This window comes from Zootoca vivipara, chromosome 5 (assembly GCF_963506605.1).
Source record: "Zootoca vivipara chromosome 5, rZooViv1.1, whole genome shotgun sequence".
Taxonomy (NCBI): Eukaryota; Metazoa; Chordata; class Lepidosauria; order Squamata; family Lacertidae; genus Zootoca; species Zootoca vivipara.
The window spans coordinates 28,005,117-28,027,673 of NC_083280.1; the positions used below are offsets into that span (position 1 = coordinate 28,005,117).

Consider the following 22,557-nt stretch of genomic DNA (forward strand, 5'->3'; position numbering starts at 1 on the left):
TCTTCTTCTTCTGTTGCGGGGTCAATTTGCAGGCCTCCCCGTTGAAACCTGGGGGGAGGGGGGGGATGTCTGGTGCCACAGGCGCGAAATTCTCCGTTATAGTCCTTGTTAAATAATCTGGGAAAGGGGCCGCCGTCCCCAGCTTTTGTATATGCACAGCTGCAGCGCCGGCTTTACCTATAAGCTAAACAAGCTATAGTTTAGGGCCCACTCTCTTGGGGCCCCAAAAAACAATTAAAGGGAAAAAACATGGATGTACATTTCCAAAATATAAGATAATAAACAAATAAAATAAAACTTACATACAGCAACAGTACCATTTGCCAAATTTATTTATTCTGTGTAATACATTTATAGCCCTTTTTCTCCAAGGAGCTCAAGGTGGCAGACAAGGTGGTTATCCCCCCATCTCATTTAATCCCAACAACCCTGAGAGGTAGCAAAATAAAAAAATTCCTTCAGTAGCAGCTTAAAGACCAACTAGGCTGAGAGGCAGTGACTGGCCCAAGGTCACCCAGTTGGTTTCATAGCCCAGTCGAGATATGAACCCTGGTCTTTCACAACCACTTAAGTGGCTGCTTGTGTGTACAATGCCAGTAAAGCAGGAGGTTATGTTTTGCTATGAGACCAAGGACAGGAAACTTCTCCTTTTTGAAATTCTGCCATAATTTGTTATATTTCCGGTGCACCTTTGCTTGGAATAATTCACCTTTTTCACAGCCGTTGTGCACTAGGTCAACATTTTCATTGAGCTATCCCATCATGACCCCAATATCTTCTTATTGTAGCAGGGGCCGAGGCAGTTCTAGCTCCATAAGTGTATATCTGAACCTATTCATTCATAAATGATCTGTGAATGACATACATCTCCAAATAGCAATGAAAATCGAAGAAGAAGAAATGATACAAGTGTAAGTTGTAGTACCAGGAAGGTGTTTTTTTGGCAGTTGCATACTTTTAATCCAATAAACTGAAAATGGTTGTAAATAGTTATAAAGTACTTGCACAATAAAGTAGTATAAACCATCTGTGTAGTATTGACAAGATTAGAACATCATGTAAATAATTGCTGAAGTATGTTAACCTCTTTGAATCTAATTTCTGCAGGAGGCAAATTCGGACTTTATCACTTGATTTTCTGTAAAATACAAAACAAAACACGTCTCAGAAGATTCCAATAAGAAGCAACTGTATGTGGAACAAACGGAAGTAGCTGGATACTAAGGTCTAACACACCAATCCAACAAGAGGAAGTGTACACACAATTGGTGGTCTCTCCTTCCTTGAAGGTTTTTAAGCAGATATTAGATGGCCATCAGTCATGTATGATCTCATTAAGATTCCTGCGTTGCAGAGGGTTGAACTAGATGACCCCTGGGATCCCTTTGAACTCTATACTTCTGTGATTCGAAGTGGATACTCTGCAGGCATTTCTCTCACCTTAAGAGCCCAGTCCAGGAATGGGGGTTCCATGTGTACAATCCCAGTCTGGGCAACTAGGGCAGTGCCCTTCATAATAAAGCATATGAGTGAGACCAATAGTAAAAATGGGGGTGGGGAGTGGCGACATCTACCAAACACTGCCCTGCCTCTGCCCCACCAGGCCTAATGGAGACCAGCTACCACTGCCACACTCAGGTTGTCATCACTATCATCAATCTTGTTCTGTTGGGAAAGGGAGGACCAACCTGATCCCACCCTCTTCCCACCATTTCCACACATCCTTAGCTCCTGGACCCAACTTTTTAGCCTGGAGAAATTGTTACATGATGAGCACAGTGCAGAAGACAGATCAGGATGGTTGGCTCTCAGTCCAAGCCACACGACTCTAGGGGCCCTTGCTGCCTCAATTCTCAGAGGCAACCAGGAGAAATGGCTGCAAATGAGAGTTCTGGGAGAGGGGAAGCCAAACGGCAGTTGTTACCAGTTAAGCAGATGGAATTACCAGTAACATTATTCTGGCATTTATCATTAGCTCAGTAACCTTTGTATCTAAGCAAACAGCAGCATCTCAGTACATCTTTGTATTAACAAAGGAACAAGCTTTATTAGTGGCATCCTGGCAATGGGATGCCCTTTCTAAAGAGGCTTGGTGCCTGTGCTACAATTCTTTCAGTGCCAGGCAAAAATACGATTCATGCAAGCATTTTAAACTTGTTAGAATGTTAGCTTTAAGGATTTTTATCTGTTGTTTGATTATTGTATTTGTACTGTGAAACAATGGGTTCTGCACCACCCAGAAACCTTCAATAGGATAAATGTGGCATATACAGTGTTAATACAGTATGTATAAATAAATAAAAAATGAAATAGGGGAGAATCAAATTATTGTACCTTTTTCTTCCTCTTTTTTGCTGTTTTGAAACAATTCTTGAAAATTTCCCTGAAGGTCATTGATGACATCTGGGGTGTTACCTCAATGTTTATGTGTGGCATTTTGTCTGTAGAGACAAATAATAATAGTCAGTTTACACATAAACTGGTATGTATACCATAAACAATCATTTTCCATAAATACACATAACCATGAAGAACATTTAATAGTAAACTATGAAGACTTGTCTACACATAAGTTTTCATCCCTGGGTGATGACAGAGTCTGACCGTAAGGAAAGCCTACACATAAAGATAAGCCATTACAAATACAGTAACTTTCAATTTTTTCTTGGGTTGTCACTATCACAGCGATCAGTATTTGGTTAAATGAGAGAAAGTTCCAAATGGGATAGGTCTGAGCAAAGAAGATATTATGGTGCAATCCTATGTAAATTTGCTCAGAATAGTTGCACTTGGTTCATTCGGGCTTATTCCAAAATAGTTGTGGAGTATCAATACATGTATAAGATGGCAAATCTAAAGGTTTATTGACTGGAATTATCCCACCTTTCTTTCGGTCCTTAAGAGCTTCCAATATGCTGACTGCACTTTCTTCTCCTATAGCATTGCCATCGATATCAACTTCCACTAGATGGTCAGAGTTCCTGATTAGACTATGATAGAAAATATTAACAATGAAAATTGTTTCACAGTTCCACAGTACCATAAATGACAGGAGAGAGTGATTCCATGTCCTGTTAATCAGTTGCCTTACCTAGACAACAGCCGCACAAACTCTCTGATGTTTTCTTCTGTTTGGCGAAACCTTCCATCTATGGCATTATCAGCCAAATGCAGCCTAGCTAACCATGGGCCAGGGTCAGGTTTCTTAATTTTTTTCTTTGAGACTGCAAATCGTAAGCACATAATTATTATTTCTGAAACAATGAAGACAGGCAACTCCAGGTTACTCTGCATCCAGTACAGCTAGTTTTTTAAGCTGCATTCACATGGCGTAAACTACAATCTGTATCAATTCTGTAACTTGTTGACAAATTTGATGTGTTTTTTCTCAAACCAGCTTCAACTAGAAAACTGGATGAAGAGTGAGCAGTAGTGTTAACATTTATCTGTCTTATTGTACCTCTCCGTTTCTTTTTCTTCCTACTATTTTCCATTGTAGTACGACTATTTGTCTTTGAAGTCGTGTTCAGATTCACAACTTTTGAGTGAAGATCTGCATCTTTGTTCGCTGCTGAAAATGAAAAGGCGGTAGGTTTAAATTTTGTTCTTACGCTTTCCCCAAGGCCCTCCTGAAAGATGCTCAGCATCCAAATGAACACAGCTACCCTGCCTGAATTGTGCTCTTTGAGCTCCTGGATGCTGAGTTATGAGTCAGTTTTAAATATGCCTGGAATCAAGCATTGCCACAGTTATGCTGTGGGGTGGGGTAGAGGGGAGATACTTCTATAATTGCTTCGACTGCCCAAATCCAATTAAAGAACTGCTTGAGTTAACTCCAAGCCTATAAACCTGATCCTTCAAAACATCTGCATGACCGCATCATTAGGAATCTCTGATTCATGCAGCAGCCTCCGCCTAACCATCAGCACATTTCGCTATTTGCAGACATCACTATCAAACACAGGCTGAAGGACTTCGCCCTATTGCTTCCTGCACTGCTCTTTATATCAGAAATCAAGTCAAACTATACAGAACTTCCCCTTTTCTCCAGAAGCGTTGCAGACAATCATGGGATTGCAACAAAAGACTGGTATTTCCACACTTGGGCTCCTCAGCTAGGATGCCTCCTTTGCATGTGCTTTTATATTTTGTCTTCACTGACCTCTCCCGGAGCCAGTTCCACTCTCTGCTGCTTGTGGGTTTGCTTTGTAGCTCTGCAGCTTTGCCTCCATTTTCAGTAAATCCATGATGTTCTTTCTCTTATTTTTAAAACTAAAACAATGGGAGGTTCTTGTTCATTCCCTGTCAAAGCCAGACCTGATAGCTGTGCAATAGCTTGTGTAAAACATCAGGCTGAACACGAACCCCCAGAACCAACAAAGACACGAACCCCCAGAACCAACAAAGATTTGCTTCCATATATACTTTATATGCATTGCTTTCCAAAGCCTGAGTAGATCCTTGAAACAATGGCAACTGATTGAAGATGTGTGAATGGTGTCCATATTTCCTTTTTCGAAACTGTCAGTTTCTATTCCCCCTGTTTGTTCTTTTCACAATTTTTTTTCATATAGACCTGTCTTAAAAACAGCTCAAGAAAATGCATGGCCTTAATGAACTTTGTTGATCGCCGAAGAATTGATGCTTTTGAATTATGGTGCTGGAGGGGACACTTGAGAGTCCCATGGACTGCAAGAAGATCAAACCTATCCATTCTGAAAGAAATCAGCCCTGAGTGCTCACTGGAAGGACAGATCTGGAAGCTGAGGCTCCAATACCTTGGCCACCTCATGAGAAGAGAAGACTCCCTGGAAAAGACCCTGATGTTGGGAAAGATTGAGGGCGCAAGGAGAAGGGGACGACAGAGGGCGAGATGGTTGGACAGTGTTATTGAAGCCACCAATATGAGTCTGACCAAACTGCAGGAGGCAGTGGAAAACAGGAGTGCCTGGCGTGCTTTGGTCCATGGAGTCATGAAGAGTCGGACACGACTAAGCGACTAAACAACAACAAATGAACTTTGTCCTGTTTGTATTGTTTTTAGTGGAGTTCTGTCTAGAGCTGAAATATGTAAATACTTGAATTGTTTTAAAAATAGCAAATCATACCATTTTATATTAACATTTAGAAGGTTAATGTTGCAATCCTATACACACACCTATGTTTAAGTCCCATAGAAGTCAATGGAACTTACTATGTTATAGGATTGCAATGTAAGTTGCATGAGCGAATTGCCCCAAAGGCAATCCTACCTTCAAGGCTGAGTTGAGCATTTGCTTTCTTTACTTGCCCAATGCTTTCTTCATACTCTGCTACTGGTCTGAGGAGTTCTATGGCACCCAAACATTGCAAGTGATTACCATCCAGGAACAAGTTGCTGCAATAAACAATTTAAAATGATTTCATAAAAAGAATATTAAGTGTTATTTCAACATATTTTCTTGCAGATTTCCCCCATTACAGAAATTTTAAACAAAACAGAAAACACTTATTTAGTCTATTTACAAGATATATAGCAGTAAAAAAAAATGTTAAAGCAGTAACATCAATGCAAACAACAAAAACAGCACAAGTAGAATAAAATCACTCTAAAACAGTTAAAACCCAGCTCTAAATCAATCAATCAATCAATCAATCAAAACATACCAAATGGCAGTTTGGACTACAAGAGTTGCTAATGTTATTCCACTTTCAGGCCCTAAATCACAGTAGCAGAGGCTCAGAGTTAAAAGCTTTCTATTCCCATCTAATCCATCAGTGAGTCTATTGACACAGTTATCACCACATCTGTAAAGAAAATAATAAATTAGGTAGGCAACAGTTTAAAAGAAGGCTGTTTACTCCTACCTTAAACATATAGTTATTTAGCCAGTATTCTAGTATTGTACATAGGTTTGATTCCAATTGAAGCAAGTCATTAAGATGCATTCCTGGAAAGACTTAAACTGAAAAAATAAGCGAACAATACACAAAAAGCTGGCATAAAGTAAGCTTGGTATAAATTAAATTGGTGTGAAGTACAACAGATCCAAAAGATCAGTCCAGCAGAGCGGAAACAAACCTTTAAAATAGTGTTTGAGTTACACCATCCTTTTTGCCATCTTAACTTATGCTGGGTCACCAGGTCACATGACAGTGCTAAATGGGCTTAGGATCCAGCCTAAGTCCACCCCCTCTGGTCCCGCCTCTGCCAGGTCCCGAGATCGCCCCTTTTTCCTGGGTTTAAGACAAATTACTATTAGCTGGTCTTGGTTCAGCCAGCTGGTCCTTGAGATAAGCCTCCATCAAGGCACGCAAGAGATAATTGGCTGAATTCAACAACCTGGTTCTATTAACAGAAGCCAGACTCCCATTAGTGCAATGGGGCTTCTTCCCACCAACTTACCCCATGCCTCCCCCAAATCTGCTTTGGAGGGTTGGGAGATACCATAGAGTAAGTTGTCCTGCCAGGCTTAGCTTTGTCCACTTCCCCTCACCTGGGGAAGAACTACGGTAGTAGGTAAGAGCTTGTTCTCTTCCAGTCTACCTGAGAAGTTCAGTGTGTGAAGAGGTTTGAGCTGGTTGAGCTCAACCACATGGATATCACGAGCCAGTCTCGAGTTCCTATACCAATAATCTAGGAACTCCTACATTGCTTCCACAGCTCCTCTTTTATTTAGGTTGAAGAATAATAATAATTCATTATTTATACCCCGCCCATCTGGCTGGGTTTCCCCAGCCACTCTGGGCAGCTTCCAACCGAATATTAAAAACAGTACAGCATGTACAAGAAGTGAAACTAATAGTTTTTCTTACTTGGAATAATCCAGAACAAGAGAACTCAGACGGCTGTAAGGCAGAGCCATTCCAAGTCTCTCCATGCTCCAAAGGTCTAATACATGATGAGTTATTTCTAATTTGGAAAAGGGATAGATAGTACGTCCATCCAGTTCTAGCAAGATTGCCTAAAACACAGATAAGAAGAACAGAAATCCAGATTTATCCAAACGATTAATGCTTCTAATTTGAATTTTTGTGTGCTTTGAAAGTGTTTCTACCTAGCTTAGTCCTGCCACACTAAAAGCATAACATTCAATATTCCTGGATACCATAGTTCTGTATTTAACTACGTGGTATGAATACGATTCATGAATATGATGTCCATTCATCCTAACTTTCTCCAGTGCTAAAAATGTTAACATACAATCTCTCTATAGTTTACAAATAGCTACCATGGAAAAACAGTTGTTTCTCCACTTGTAGTTCCCTAGATGGTGGCCGACACTATAGTCAGGGAAGAATATTAGACTGACGAGTCAGATTGCTATATATCAGGCCTGTCTAACAGCTCAACAACTTTGGCTCCCCCCAAAAAGCTCAACAACTCTGGTCAATCCTCTAATGACAATGGGTAGATCACTGCCAGATTTTTTAATACTGTGAGTAGATCGCAGTCTCTTTGGAGTTGGATGGGCCTGCTATAGATCATCTGTCATTGCCATCTGTCATGGATGCTTTAGCTGAGATTCCTGCATTGCAAGGGGTTGGACCAAATGACCCTTGGGTCCCTTCCAACTATACAGTTCTATGATTCTATGATCTGTGACACATTGAGGTCCCATGCTTGGTGGTAAGCATAGCTGCCAAGTTTTCCCTTTTCTCGCGAGGAAGCCTATTCAGCATAATAGAAAATCCCTTAAAATAAGGGATAACTTGGCAGCTATGGTGGTAAGCAGATGTGCATACTCACAGGTGTCTGGCTGAGTCATCAAATTTGCTGGTAATGCTGTCCTCTAGACCCACTCTAACCTACTCACACTAGAAAAACCTACTCACGCTAGAAAAATGCCACTGGTTTCTCTGGGGTCCAAAAAGCACTGTTCAAGTGCCTTTCTTCCTTGCAAATTTATTTAATTTAGCTGCTTCCAAGTGAACAAGTGAACTCTTGTCAGCTTGATGGTGAATAAGTTCAGCAACAGCAAATTATTTCCCACTTAAAAGATCATCCCAAGTGTATGATGCCTTGGAATATGGCATCCATAAAAAGGGCTCGGGCATTCTGGAGAACTACATTTCCCAAGGCCCCTGGCCCCTGGGTTACAAGTGTTGCAGCCTTCAAGGTGCCAGGGGGGAAGTGAGGCTTTTTGTTGTTGTAGCCATGGGATCAGCAAACTTTTTCTGTATTTTTTGGGGGTGGAATGAAGGAATTCCTGTGCCCCACAAATAACCCAGAGATGCATTTTAAATAAAAGCACACATTATACTCATGTAAAAACACCAGACAGGCCCCACAAATAACCCAGAGATGCGTTATTTTTTTAAGGACACATTCTACTCATATAAAAACACGGACCAAACACGGATTCCCGGACCATCTGCAGGCCGGATTTAGGAGGCGATTGGGCCGGATCCAGCCCCTGGGCTTTAGTTTGCCTACCTATGTTGTAGCCAGTGGCAGGCACTGTATGCTTTGTGGGGAGAGAAGGGAGAGTGTCTGCAGTGGCAGGGAGTCAGGGACTCTGAGGCCCAATTTTCCCACCCTCAGTAATACACTGGCTGTCTCCTACGATGACTGTGAGAAGCTGATGTCCAGACTGTATTTATTTTATTTTTTGAGTTGGTTGTGAAAGTCTCAGGTTCCTTTACCACTGGCTTGTGTTCAAACTTACAAGGTTTGCAATATCTTGAGGATATAGGTTAATTCCACAGATACAGAGCTCCTTCCCTCGCCGATATCGTTCATCTCGGATAGTCCTCAGTAAAGGAGTGAGATAAACTGGATGCACGTTTCTTGATAAGCTCTCTACGTTTGTAAGCACGAACTAGAGAAGAAAAAGAAAAGCTTGATAACAACCCTGCCACTAAAACATTTTTTTCTCATGAAAAGTGCACCCAATTAACTGCAGCAAACAATTACAGTCATACCTCAGTTTAAGTATGCTTCAGTTTGAGTACTTTCAGTTTAAGTACTCCGCAGACCCATCTGGAACGGATTAATCCACTTTCCATTACTTTCAATGGGAAAGTTCGCTACAGGTTAAGTATGCTTCAGGTTAAGTATGGACTTCTGGAACCAATTACGGGTCATACCTCAGGTTAGGTATGCTTCAGGTTGAGTACTCCGCGGACCCGTCTGGAACAGATTAATCCATTTAGGTTAAGTACAGACTTCCGGAACCAATTGTGTACTTAAACCGAGGTACCACTGTATTATGTTGAGAGAGCTAGACAGAGTGTCCTGGTGTTATTCACATTCACAGACCCTCCAAGTGTCCCTATTTTTCAGGGACATTCCTGATTTAGATAAGCTGTCCCGGATTCTGATTTGATCGCAGAATGTCCCACTTTTCCTTAGGATGTCCCTATTTTCATGGGAGAAATGTTGGAGGGTATGGAGTTATCCAATCCTCAAGCCATCTGAAGGCAATGCTGTATAGGGAAGTTTTTTTTATAAAAAAATTTTTTTAAATGTTTAAATAAGATTTTATATATGTTGGAAGTTGCCCAGAGTGGCTGTGGTAACCCCAGTAAGATGTGTGGGGTATAAATAAAGAAGTATCTTTATGGAATGGGATGTCCCTATTTTTTATTTTTTTATTTTGATATTAAAATAGAACTTTATTGAACACTCAACATCAACCAACACATCAATTCACAATAATATAATATATACAGCCTACATACACAAATCTTACAAAGAAAGAAAAAGAAGAAAAGACTCTGGGGTTGCGGTGCTCACCTCGCTCTATAGGCCGAGGGAGTCGGCGTTTGTCCGCAGACAGCTTCCGGGTTATGTGGCCAGCATGATGACAAAGCTGCTTCTGGCGAACCAGAGCAGCACATGGAAACGCCATTTACCTTCCTGCCAGAGCGGTCCCTATTTATCTACTTGCACTTTGATGTGCTTTTGAACTGCTAGGTGGGCAGGACTTCTTAGCAAATTGCAAATATACAAAGAGAGAAGAGAATTTCAGGTTAACCTACCTCAGGAGAGAGGGCAAGGGAGTTGCTAATCAGCTAGAACCATGCTTCCCTCCCCTCCCCCCCAATAATAATTTGTTGTTGATTAAAAAATACAATTGGAGTATAATCCCCAATATCATTTGGTTCTAATTCACAAAGGCATGTCAATTTTTTATTTATAATCTATTCTTACCTTAGTAATGAACATATCATTTGTTATACATTGCTGTAAGTCGTGTTTGATAGTTGGACTGACACAACTTTGGGATGCCGTGCAATGCTTTTCATAAGTTTGCAGGAACTTTTCAAGAATATTCATAGCTAAACCAGCTTTAGGTTTCGGTTTGCCTTTTAGCTTTGGCATGACTTCTTTCCTTGATGTTTTCAGTTGCCACAGAATGTGGACTCTGAAAAAAGAATAGTAGGTTTGAGGAGCAAAGGCAAGAGGTTGTAACTTGCAGGTCTTCCTTAAAGAAATTGGGTCTTCCCTTAAAGAGGGCACGTGTTGTGGTGGGACCTGGCAACCAAACCCTTGTGTTGTGGGTGGGTATGATTGGATAGCCACAACACCCGATTGGTAGGTCCCTTGATTCAATCAGGCCAATAGGACCCAGGCTAATCAAGGGACCTACATATATACCCATGCATGTGACCCAGAGCTTCCTCTTTCGGCATTTTGCATTGGAACACCCGCCCACCTCTCCCTACTTTTAGGGCTTGTGCGCTTGACCTTGCTATGCCGTCGCGTGTCATCTGTTGTTGGGACAGGGGCACGGCAGGAATTTGCCCCTATTGGCTGATTGGCTGGTGCCACTTGGGTTTCGCCTGCTGCGTAGCAAATTGTCACAACTTATAAGGTTGTGGATAGAATCTGGTTCAGGTGATAGGGATGGGGGAGCGCTCTCACCATCCCTATGTGAAGGGTCTTCCGTTAAAGGAATCCAGGGACTCAATGGTTTGGTCAACCCTGTGAGGGGGTTGTGCCCATGCCTGAGTCCAGGGGGACATCTAGGTGGTGAACATAGCATGATCCCGGCTTTCCGCCTATCCGGGTGTTCACCCTAGGCTGACCTATGCTGGAACCCTGGGTCAGCGCTACTTGCAAGGGTGCAGGGAGCTAGTCGAACCAGAGCCTATGCAACCACTCACTTGCTGTAATCAATAAAGTTGTGGCCTAAATTCTGCCAAAAAACCAAACCAAATTTTGAGTCTTGTCTGAATTTATATACCAAATCTATACCAAAATCAGGGAAAGGAGCAAGATTCAAGAAAAAAATGACAAGTCATCTGTCCTGGTATGAGGCTGTGTACACATTTGATATAAATTATATATGTGTGTACTGCAAAAGTTTGTTTTAGGGTATCATGTGACCGATATCCATACTAGTGATCTGATGAAGCAGATTTTGAGCCCCCCATAGTTTAATTCTAAGGTGTAGGTGCTAATCCTAAATCTTTGGGTTGTATTCCTGTACTGTATGGGGATGTATGGAGAGCTCCTCTGTCAATGTAGTCCCTTTGCCATCCAAGCTAGTGTTCAAAATTCTCCAATGTGTCTAGTCCTTTCAAGATGTTCCACCCCTTGCCCACCAATAGGAATAAGGGATGCAGATGATCCACCAGCTTCACCTCATGGTGTGATGGGTGCCTTGACCAATAGGAGCAGGGGCACACCACTGACTTCGAAGAAGGTTCCCACACAGCAAACACCTCACAGCTTTTACACAGCTATAATAGTGGAAGCAATAGCTTTCATAAACAGATCCTGTGTTATTGCTGAATTTACACATATTCTTTTGTTGGAGAAAATAATAATTTAATAAAACTGTGTTTTGATTATTCTGTTTTCTTTTGAGTCTATGGCCTAGCTAAACTAAAAGGGCCTACAGTACAGAACTAGCTGCTTTTAGGTACTGTACATAGTGAATGTCTGTTCCAGAACACTGAAAAGAATAAACTGTTAGAATCTATAGTGGGCAATGTATGCATGAAAAGAGAATCAGCTAGGCATGTGTCAATTGTGATTAATCTTGAATTGTTTTGTAGAGTGATTAAAGAGGACGTTGGAAGACATTTAATGTACAGGAAAATTAGTCAAAGTCTTAATAAAGAAAGGCACTTGAAAATGGTTATATGTAATCATATGATATTATGATGAGGGCTGATCTGAAGAGCCAAATTATTTTGATTGTTTCAGGATTATGACATTGGCTTGGAACTATTAAGATTGGTGTGATCCATTGATTGGTGAAATGAAATGATGTGTGTAGTCTGGAAGTGTATAAATAGCATTGCTTCAGATGTGGTTCTTTGCAGTCTCCTCCTTATTTTTGAAGATGTGGTAACCTCCAGTCTAGGAACCCCCTTTTAAATTTCTCCAACACTTTAAACTCTCAAATTCAGTTTACGGCACACAGCATGGTCAGAACACTGAAGCAACCCACAAGCGTTTCAGCTGCCATTTGGATTTATTAGCACAATACACCAACCAGGCAGATTTATTCTATACAGCAGCATCGGTTGCCATAGCAATACCAGCCCTGAATCCAAACAGTCTGAGAGTAGGATGTTAGGACTACTGTAACTGCCTCTGTCAACAGACCAGAGCGCATAATTCTGCTGCACAGAACAAGCTCTGCTTGCCTTTGTGAACAATGTACCAAACATAGGAGCCCCATTCACAACCCAATACAGAGGTAGGTGTGCTTAAGGGCACTGAAATCAATGGTGCAAGGCTGAAATTACATGCTGAATTAAGTTACATGCATCTCCCTGTGGTTTTTCCCCCTCCCCTACGGCATACTCATACACAGCTGAGAAGGCTGCAGTCTTCAACATAAGACAGGGGTGGGGGTGGGGGTAAATGGTTGATTAAAACTTTCAACTCTGGCCACTTACCCATTCAAAATCTTCCCTTAAGCTGATTTTCATTGTATTTAGGGTGATTTCGAGTAGGGGCTTGATTTTGAGCAGGGGAGGGAAATGATAGCAAAATCTCTGTTTCAACCTTGCAATGCTCATATTTTGCCTTGGCTCCAGACACTTGGTGGAGAGAGATGAACACTGGGAAGAGCTATGTGACAGGGACTTGTACATATACTTCTCTGCATGGGGCTGTACGCTTGGTTGTCAGTATTTGAGTGCTTTACTGGCAAGATCAGTTTGCTAATTCATTTTTTGCAAAACTTTTATGCATCTTTGTCAAAAATTCAACTTCATTATATAAGAAAACATGGGAAGTCAGTTGTTAACATACTGCTATGAGTTTTTTGGGGGGGGCAGGGCGGGGGGAGAGTAGCAGTATGCCGAGACCCTTCTGATTCATGGATCCAGCAAGGATTCAAATGGTTGAAACAGCCAGACAAGTGTTGCTGGTATGGAGAGGCAACAGAGTGCACCTCTGGGGGTGAAGTCAAACTGCTGCGTTAGTGGCACTGAAGTGACCTCCTTGGGCTGCAAGCCTGGGCAGTGTGTATGGAGTCCCTGGCCTGCCCAAATGACAGGACACGCCCCCCCCCCCAAACCTTGCTGATGCGGTCCAAAGGAAAGCAGAGCAATATGTTTGGCACCAGTTTAGCTGCAGGAGTTGCTGGAAGGAGGCGTACAAAGCACCACCCAAGTGCCTCTGTGTCAGACGGCAAATAGGTGGGAGTCTGGGACCCCCTCCCTCAACTTGCTGGCAGTTAGAAAAACAACAACCCAGAGATGGGTTGTGTGTGTGTGTAAGTTAGAAGTGGGAGAGACATGCCTGATTTCTGATTGCATCCAAGGCTGTGGCTATGGGTGAAGTAGCAAGACTCTCTTGGGGTGTTAATGCTGTGAACCCATTCATCGTGGGCTCAGGTTGTATATATGTATAAACAAAACATTTATCATAAAGATAATGCAGTCTCTGCTGGCCTTCATTCCAAAGGAAACATGAACCCTCGGTAAGAGCCTGGGACTCCTGGAATCTTGCACCACTTGGAGATAGGGATGGTGTGCAACAATATGAAGAGCCCTGCATCTTGTTCTCACAGGGGCCAGCCAGATGCCCAGAAAAAGCTCACAAGCAGGATCTGAGGGAAAACATCCCATTTGTGATTCCCAGCCTCTGACAGTAGAGGCAGAACAGAGCCTTAGAAGCCACTGATAAGTCTTATCCCCATAATTTTATAGATCAGTCCAAATCTGTTTTTCACGGTCACAAAAGACTGGAACTCTATAAAACTCTAGTAAAAGCAGCTGCTGGAAGACTCTAGTGGCTGATTTAATGGAAAATAAAATGCATTAAGCAAACCATGGAAATGTGGTCTCTAACAGCGGCTGATAAAATCAGCTATAAGAATTGCATATTCACACGTTCTAAAGCACAGAGACATTTCTAACTCATTATGAATTTGTGTAACTAACTCCACAATGTGTGTGCCTAAGTCAGAGATTTACTGTTGAAATAATAAATCACTGAAAAGCCCTAAATTGGGACAGGGAGAACACACACACGCACAGAGAGAGAGAGAGAGAGAGAGAGAGAGAGAGCAAGCGAGCGAGAGAATCATATTCCTTACAGTTGCCCCTCTCTGCCTTTATTCATCATCACTGCTACATGACATAACGAAGCATGCAAACCATTTCAGCTCCTAGGACCTGCTGCTTGGGTACCATGGCTGGCCGGGACCTGCACTCAGTGACCTAAGATTGCTGGGGCGCAACTCTAGTTCTGCCATGAGGGAAGTAGGGTTCCTGCTCTTGGGGTCCAGACAGCTATACTGCACACAGGCAGCTCAGGAATGGGCATAAGATTGCTCCATTCCTTATTTAGCCCTTGGAATGGCTATTATCCCAAGAGAATACGGAAGCCATAGCATCTGACAATAAGTGCACTGGCAGGTGTGGGTTTTTTGTTGGATTCTGCAGGTCAGTTCCCAGAAAGAAGATGACGACAGCTTGGCTTAGTTTGCCAAGTCGGAGGAAGGAATTGTACTTACCTACTTTGGTAAACACACCAAAGGAGTTGAAGTCTGGCAAGTTGTAGGCTTTGTTAATTCTCAGAAGAGTGGGCGCAGTGCCCCTCCCACCCATCCCGTTTACCCTTTGGAATTTCTCTCTGAATTTCTCTTGCGCTTCCTACAACTGGAGTGTTTTCAGGTCACCTAGCAACCTTGTGACATGACTGAGGAACAGAGAAAGCTTGTTTTATTTAAAGAGCCAGGATTATCCTGCATTTCAGCTCATAACCCTTTTTCTTGTCAATATAATCAGGGATGTCTTAATAATAGATGAAAGAGGCGAGATTGAGAGTGTGCAGAGAAATGGGAGGATTTATAATTTTATATGATTTATTATTTTGTACCTATTATTTTTTTACCCTAATTTAGTGTTCTTGCAGAACACTAAAAAAATACAATTAACTGAAATACCATCAAGTTACACTCACAACCAAATTGTCTACCTTGTGCCTTAGTTTATGTGCCCTAGCTAAACTATGAAATTATACAGAAGTATGTTTGAAAGATGTGTGTTAACACTGAACATTGACTGGACTACATTTGTAAATCTCAATTTATTTGTATGTATAAAAATCAGCTTTTACAGGAAAACATTCTTCATAACAAATTATAATTAGCATGCAGAAGAAAGTCAACCTCACTGACAACCCAACATCAGTTACAGCTTGATATTGTATTGATGATTTGCTGTCTGTCTGTTTGAAGTAAATATCACACAGACCCAGTTAAGCCAGTCTCTTGGAGATGAGGAAATCTCATTTTCTAATGTCTAGCCAAACTCAATCTGGCAATTATATGTAATAAGGAAGGACACCTGAATATTTGATAGTGACAACATTGCCACATATAATAAAGCATCGGGTGATATCCAAGTCACAAATCTAGACTGTTTCCCACAACTTTTGAAATTAGCTGCATAATCACAACATAGTGCCTTAATCTCCTAGATAATTTTATGATGTGGTGATTGCATCTCTTTAGACATCTACTGTTATCAGTTGTATATATCATATGCAATTTCCATGATGATACATGTCATTATATTTATTAATTCCACCTTCTCATATATGGTAGCCATGTTGGCCCATAATAAATTATTTTACACACACATACACATACATTAGGGCAGTATATTTCCTAGACCAAACAACATCTTACAAAAGAGTGTGCATTTTTTTTGAGTTCTCCAGTGCTTTCCCCCCTAAGGGTAATCAAGAGTACATAGTACTGGCACCTTCTCTCCCCACCCCCAAATGTTAAAAGTGTGGCACTTACTATAGCCTAACAACTTCACACTGAATACCAGCACCGTTTTTCCTTAAAAAAAGAGAGAGCACTGATCAGAACTCTTCATCAGATGAACTGGCAAAAACCCCTAAAGGATGTGGAAGAAAAACGTCTGATGCTTGAGCCAAGGACGGACCTTGCATTTACTCAGTCTTAAGATGCAATATGGAAGGGGACTGGGCAGGATCCAATATCGGATGGGTAGACTTCACTTTCCTCCTCCCCCCAGCCTCCCATGTACCCCCAAAATCTGCTTCAGAGGATCCCTCAACCCTTTGGAATAGATTTTGAGGGCATGCAGTGAGGGTGGAGGTGAGGAAGGTGAAGTCCAATTGCAGAAGTCAGTACTGCTCATGCATGGGCTGTGTTGGATGCAGCCCATTCAAAAGGGGCTATTAGGTGAAGTAACCCACTTTGACTCCTTTAGAAAAACAAAAGAAAACCTATCACACCACCTGAAATTAACCTTCAGATTTATTTTAAAACCCTGTTTTCCTGCTTTCTACCTACTAAGAAACTGATATGTTTTGTCCAAGGACAGAGACCCATCTGGGTAACAGTTAGATTTTACATTTTCTAATATTGTTTTAAACCATTGTATGCTTCTTCTTCCCAGATCAGATGCAAAGCACCTGCCAGAGCCTCATTTGAACATCTTTTACCTCATCCCACATTCTACCATCAAATTTGTTCACTATCTAGACTGACAAAATGTTCTGGAGAACATGAAAATATGCACACACTTTGGCAATGGTTTGCCTAGTATGGATTCAGAAAAAATAAGGTATGTTTTATGCCATAAGTTCAACATTTTGTAGTTTTGAGTCCGTCCGTCCCCAAAGATCTTGAAGGTGATACAATGACTTGAGAAGGAAACTGCCAATTTTTTAAAACAGATCTAACAGTCTCTGCTATATCCAAATTTAAATCTTTAGAATCTAAACACTCTCAAATGTTCATCTGCATTGAAGGGTTCATTTATGATTGAAGCCACTGATTGTGTATCAAAGGCTATTTTACACCTGCAGTCCCAAATGTCTATTACATTCATAACATTTTTTTAAAGCTTTCTGTTTCTCAACATATCATCATCCATCTTATTAAAGGTTGTGATTCTATATACACTTAACTGAAAGCAAGTTCCATTGAATTCAATGGGTCTTACTGCTGAATAAACTTGTTTAGGATTCTACTAGAAGAGTTTAAATATGCTAAGATACTAGTAGGGCTAACAGCCATAAATTATATATGATACCCGATAACTCCTTTAATCCAAAGGTATTTTGTGTTTACCTCTTAATTTTGTTAAAATTCCATATGAAATATACATTTTAAAATTCTCATAACCTTTCTTCTGGTGTACTAACTGGAACATTTAGGGGGGAAAAGTTTGGGTATCTATTCTTCCAAGGAAATAAATGTTCCAGTTTATTTAGGCTATACTAGCACATCTTGCATTTTTATATAAAACCACAAAATTATTTTAAAGGGATTCTGTTCATCTTGATTAATAAAAAGTCAAATAGACCAAGCAACTATATCATGACATTTAAAGGTTATCTGAACTGTACTCTGACATGTAATTTGTTTATGTTACAGCCATAGTCATACCCTTTTGCATAGGTTTTCTGCAGAAGTTATATTGTATGTTAACCACCTATGTTTCTTTCAGTCAAGGGAACAATGCATTCACAGATCCTAGTATTTCCAGCCTATTTCATAAGATGGAACAATAAGCAATTGATCAACATCTTTTTAGCATCCACTCTTTGAGAAAACCTTTGTGTGTATTAAGTATTTAAAATGATCAACCAACATATTTAAAGTGGCTGCAACATGCAAGTTTCAAACTTTAATACTTGTGTTAAGAAAATAAACTTTAAATAAAAATACATTCAATGTATCATCTTGACAAATTAAAAATATACTGCAAAATATACATGTCAACCACAGCTAATTAAGCAAGCATCTTTTTGTTTTTTAATCTCTAAACTAATCCAAACAGAAACCCTTTTCAATATTTACTACCTAGTTCATACAAAACTTAATTCTGGGTTATCTACTGCATTTGAAATATAACACTGACAAAAAGAATTGCATGGTCAAGGCTAGGAAGATCTTTGGCACTTGGCCACATGCTGAAAACATCGATACTGCTTACAATGGAACATGAAATATTTTCAGTGCTGCTCAGTCTCGAAACTTTATTATTAACTGCCTCGTACTTTATCTACGCAATGTGGTACCTTAACTTTTGAAAGTGCATTTATTCCCCATAATAGTTTTGAAGAGCTCAGGTTTAATTTGGTATAAATGTAATTTGGAGGATGAATGAGCTTTATTTGCTCGAGAGAGCCCTGTCCATCTCCATGTTTTGATGAATACACAGAATGACTGACATCAGGTCAATGTGTTCGTTCTGTACAGCAATCCAGTATAACTCTAGCAACAGCAACTGAATAGATGAATTACTAATATGGGAGGTGTGTACTAGCTGTTCCTGGTAAACAGGGGGTGGTTTGCTGCTATCTATGTATAGTAAAAGGTCAATGAGGCAGGGAAATGGGGGCTTTATTAAGCACTATTCTGAACATCTCCATCCACGGAACAATGCTTGCACAAGGATCAGAAATTAATCATGCTCTTTTAGAATAAGGCAGAAACAAAGTTACTCAAATGTTACTTTGTGAAGATATGATATACAGAGACAGAACTGATTAACAGGTGACCCCAGTTTTCTTAGTATTAACTATCCCAATTTAAGTTTACATCCTTTCAACAGAACTGTTTGCAGAGTGATAACCCTCAATAATAAATATTATGCATTGACATGGTCCCGGTGCAATCATGACATACTCTTCCAAAAATAAAAAGGAGGGAATCATTTTAGAAATAATGTGAACAGGAACCAAAACGATTAACAGAAGCATTACAAAAAGTTTGAAGCACCTTATAGACCAACACGTTTACCAGGGTAAATGGCTTCATCAAATGCCAAGAGAGAATGACAGAGTGATGATGCAACAAGTTAACATTGTAATTCAATCATCTTGACTGAGTATCAATATACTGAAAAGCCCCAGATGATTGTTTAAGTCCACCATCCCCTATATTTTCAGATGCTCAGCATAGATGCCACTGCTCATGTCGCCAAAATCCCCGATTTAGTGTTATATCCAAACCAGGAATTGTGGCTTATTTTGCTTCAAGCAAACAATGATGTAAACCCAAAGTTTTTGGCTTATCAACTGCAGTTTGTTCCAGCACAACAAACGGCAATTTTGATTTGGATATACTTTTAAATCAGGGATTGCGGCTGATTTTTTCTCATGCTACAGGAGTAGTAAAGTTGGAATGATAAGTAATGACTTACCTTGATGAGCAAATTAGGCCACTGTTTAAAACTATGTACATGATTAAGAACTAATATAAATATAATTATTATTCTGTATTGATTGTACTATTTGCATTTATTTGCATCTTTATTTTTCACCAATTGAATTAAATAAAGATTAAAAGAGTGACATATGAGATGATCCCACTACTACAACTGATATAGTATGTAGCTCTCACCCAGGTGATGAACCAATGATTGAATTAATAGCATTTGCCTATTTCCCTATCAAAAACAGTAAAACCCACTGAAACAAGTCCCCGTACAAACAAATTGCAATGCACAATCACATCTCCAATATTTTAGTTGAATATTTTTGTTTAAACGTAGGGTAGACAAATGTGCCATGTACAATTTTTAAAAAATGTTATCAGACAATGGTAGATTGTAGAATACCCAGGCCTGAACAGGGTATTCCGATGGAGAGCCTTATCTAGATTCTAGAGGAAATAATTTCCATCAGTACTTCTGGATTTGTCCAATGCTGAATGCTGAGCATAGAAAGGAGAACACCTCTGATTCAGGAGTGCCTGCACTTGAAATACATACATAAAATAGCTTTATACCTCCCAATTGTTGATTCAGTTGTAATTTTCTTAGATTTGTTTGTATCTCTAGTGTTCTTCTTACATAACTTCTGTGCCATTCATTCTGCTAATCCACTCAGATCCATGATCCAAAGTACTACACTAAGCCCATATGCCCAGGGGTCTTCAACAATAGCCCCCATGTTTATGGCAAACTATTTCTGAAACTCCAAAGAAATATCCAAAGCAGTCAGTGATAAGGCATGGGTATCGGCTGTTCTAAAATGACTCCCACTGGCTGCATGCAACCCTTTTGCGCATGCCTAAAGTAGCTGAGTAGATTATAAGCATTTATTTGCTGGTGCAGAAAGCCTTATCTGGCTGTTGAATCCTACAGCAAGATCTTTGATTTTTTTCTTAGGCAATGCCATACTGTTAGTAATTCATGTAGTATTTTAAGCAGCTTGTATCCATTCTTCCCAATTTCTATCAATTAAAACAAATATTAACCACAACAGTGGCAAATAGCAGCCAAAAAGAAGAAAAACAAGTGTAGAAAAGTAAACTAGAATAACAATATACAAATATGTGGCAATATATCAATTTTTACAGTGCTTAGCAAATTGCTCCCAATATGAGGTTTCCTAGTACCACATTCAATAATACTGATGAAAGGAAGCTTGGGGTGATATCAAGCATTAGTCATACTTAGAGCAGACCCACTGAAATCAATGGAGTTAAGTGTATTGATGTCAATGGGTCCAGCCTATGTCATAGTTGGATACCATGTTTCTGTTCATTACATACATTTTTATCAGCCTATGACTAAAAATATATCAGGAAGGCAAGATTAAGAGTTTCTAAATGCAAATCTGAGTCCAAAACTTCACCTAGCAGGTAAAAAACTAGATATAAAAATGTTCACAAAAGCATTGTTTTAAGCCACAATAGTGATCATTCAACTGATCATAATGATTAGATACTACAAAGTATCTTTAAATATAATCTGGGGGCAATCCAGATATTTAAAGTGCTTGGAGTGGTTTTCGAAATCAACTAGTTGCAATTGGATGTGACATATTTCCAATGTGTAATACCTATCTTTAGGGTGATTTTTTTAATTGGCAGGTAGATGTTGCTTGGTATGCACCCATAATAGTTTCCCAACAGCACTAAGTTCTTACACAGTACTTCCAAAAACGCCCTGATTGCTAAATAAAGTACTAGTAACTGGCTATTTAAAAAAACAAAATTCAGACAGTGGTCCCATGTCACTCCATTCACTGCTCACTCCAATTGTAAACAAGATGCATAGACTCCCTGACTTGTCCTGTTTCAGTAATATCACTTAAATAACACAACATTGCTAATTATGAATGCACATTTAAAAAGTACCTTTTTTCTTTACAAATGTCTATTGTGGATAAAGAAAGGACCATTTAAAAAGTGGCCGTGTGCTGTATATAAAGCTTCGATTCCTTTTGTTACCAGTTGGGATTTCTTTTGCCAAGACTCATTGTCCACAGAATAGGTACCGATGGTTCATAAATGAAATGGATTATTATCTTGGCACACCCAAAGTCCCTTCTGCAGTGGTAGTTAATTTCCTCCCTTAAAAAGCTTATTCCTTTAGTAGTTCCTTCCAGCGCTAGAAAAATTATTTACTTTCATCTTCTGGCACTTTTAGTTCTTTAAGCGAAATGGAACTGATGTTCCTCACCCTGCAAAACAATCAGATTCCCAAGCAAGTCTTTTCCCTATTAAATAATAAATATATTGTCTGTACACAGCTAATATCCAGGCAATGTAGATTCTTAAAAACTCTGAATCAGCATACAATCAGGATTTTTAAAAAGTGAAAACTACTCCAGTTTCTTCGAAATCCACTTATTGCAGTGTGTCTTTGGTTAAGAAATTTTTCCAACAATTGGATTTTCTCTGGAAAAAAGAGGAAAAAGAAACCATGTCTATTAGGTGATGAAGTAGTTTAAAAATATGAAAGCATGCTAGCTCAACCCCTCTCTTTGCTATGGTCCATTTGAGATAACATACTAGTGGGAAATACCTATTTAATGCATATAAAATGGACCACTGAAGCTGGAAATATTGAATGGTGCAATATGATGTGTATTACTGATTAAATGTGCTTGAAGAGTGTCGTATCTTATATTTGTGCAGCTGGTTCTTGCTGCCTAAGATTAAAACCTTACATTTGTTCCTATTTATATTTTGTTAGTTTTGGCTCAGTTCTCCAATCTGTTAAGGTCATATTGAATCCTGATTTGGTCTTATGTGGCATTAGCTACCCCTCCCAGTTTGGTGTCTTCAGCAAATCTGATGAGCATCCCATGAATTCCTTTATCCAAGTCATTTAAAAAGATGGTGAACAACAACAGGCCCAGGATGGAACCCTTCAGCA

General features: G+C 39.9%; 2 protein-coding genes across 7 annotated transcripts in view; both read right to left on the minus strand.

The window, feature by feature from the left end:
* Nucleotides 1-23: 23 nt before the first annotated feature.
* Nucleotides 24-15,311, minus strand: LOC118093484 (uncharacterized). 4 transcript variants are annotated; one of them, XM_035132688.2, is made up of 11 exons: nucleotides 14,910-15,311; nucleotides 10,136-10,349; nucleotides 8,649-8,801; nucleotides 6,796-6,944; nucleotides 5,647-5,787; nucleotides 5,253-5,377; nucleotides 3,461-3,568; nucleotides 3,092-3,224; nucleotides 2,884-2,990; nucleotides 2,335-2,441; nucleotides 24-1,138 (listed from the first exon to the last, which is right to left on the minus strand). In XM_035132688.2, exons 2-11 carry the CDS (start codon nucleotides 10,304-10,306, stop codon nucleotides 1,127-1,129), a joined length of 1,206 nt encoding a protein of 401 aa, XP_034988579.2. In that variant the 5' UTR covers nucleotides 10,307-10,349; nucleotides 14,910-15,311; the 3' UTR covers nucleotides 24-1,126. The 4 variants fall into 4 exon arrangements, with proteins under 4 accessions (XP_034988579.2, XP_034988578.2, XP_060130485.1 ...); XM_035132687.2 differs by having other exon boundaries at nucleotides 3,461-3,571; XM_060274502.1 differs by lacking the exon at nucleotides 5,647-5,787 and having other exon boundaries at nucleotides 3,461-3,571.
* Nucleotides 15,312-15,497: 186 nt separating this feature from the next.
* RASA2 (RAS p21 protein activator 2) overlaps nucleotides 15,498-22,557 on the minus strand; it is a 50,596-nt gene continuing 43,536 nt past the window's right edge. For all 3 annotated transcript variants that reach the window (XM_035132680.2, XM_035132681.2, XM_060274499.1), the window contains exon 24: nucleotides 15,498-22,076. In XM_035132680.2, coding sequence (XP_034988571.1) covers nucleotides 21,967-22,076 — 110 coding nt within the window. In that variant the 3' untranslated portion in view covers nucleotides 15,498-21,966. The remainder of the gene's footprint in view (nucleotides 22,077-22,557) is intronic.

Excerpts from the sequence above, each read along its gene's own strand:
- LOC118093484 (XM_035132687.2), bottom strand. The coding sequence starts at position 10,306 with ATGCCAAAGCTAAAAGGCAAACCGAAACCTAAAGCTGGTTTAGCTATG. Across the intron at positions 6,945-8,648 it reads CTCAAGATATTGCAAACCTT|GCAATCTTGCTAGAACTGGA; the intron begins GTAAGTTTGAAC and ends TCTGTGTTTTAG. Across the intron at positions 5,788-6,795 it reads CTTGTTCTGGATTATTCCAA|ATGTGGTGATAACTGTGTCA; the intron begins GTAAGAAAAACT and ends TTTTCTTTACAG.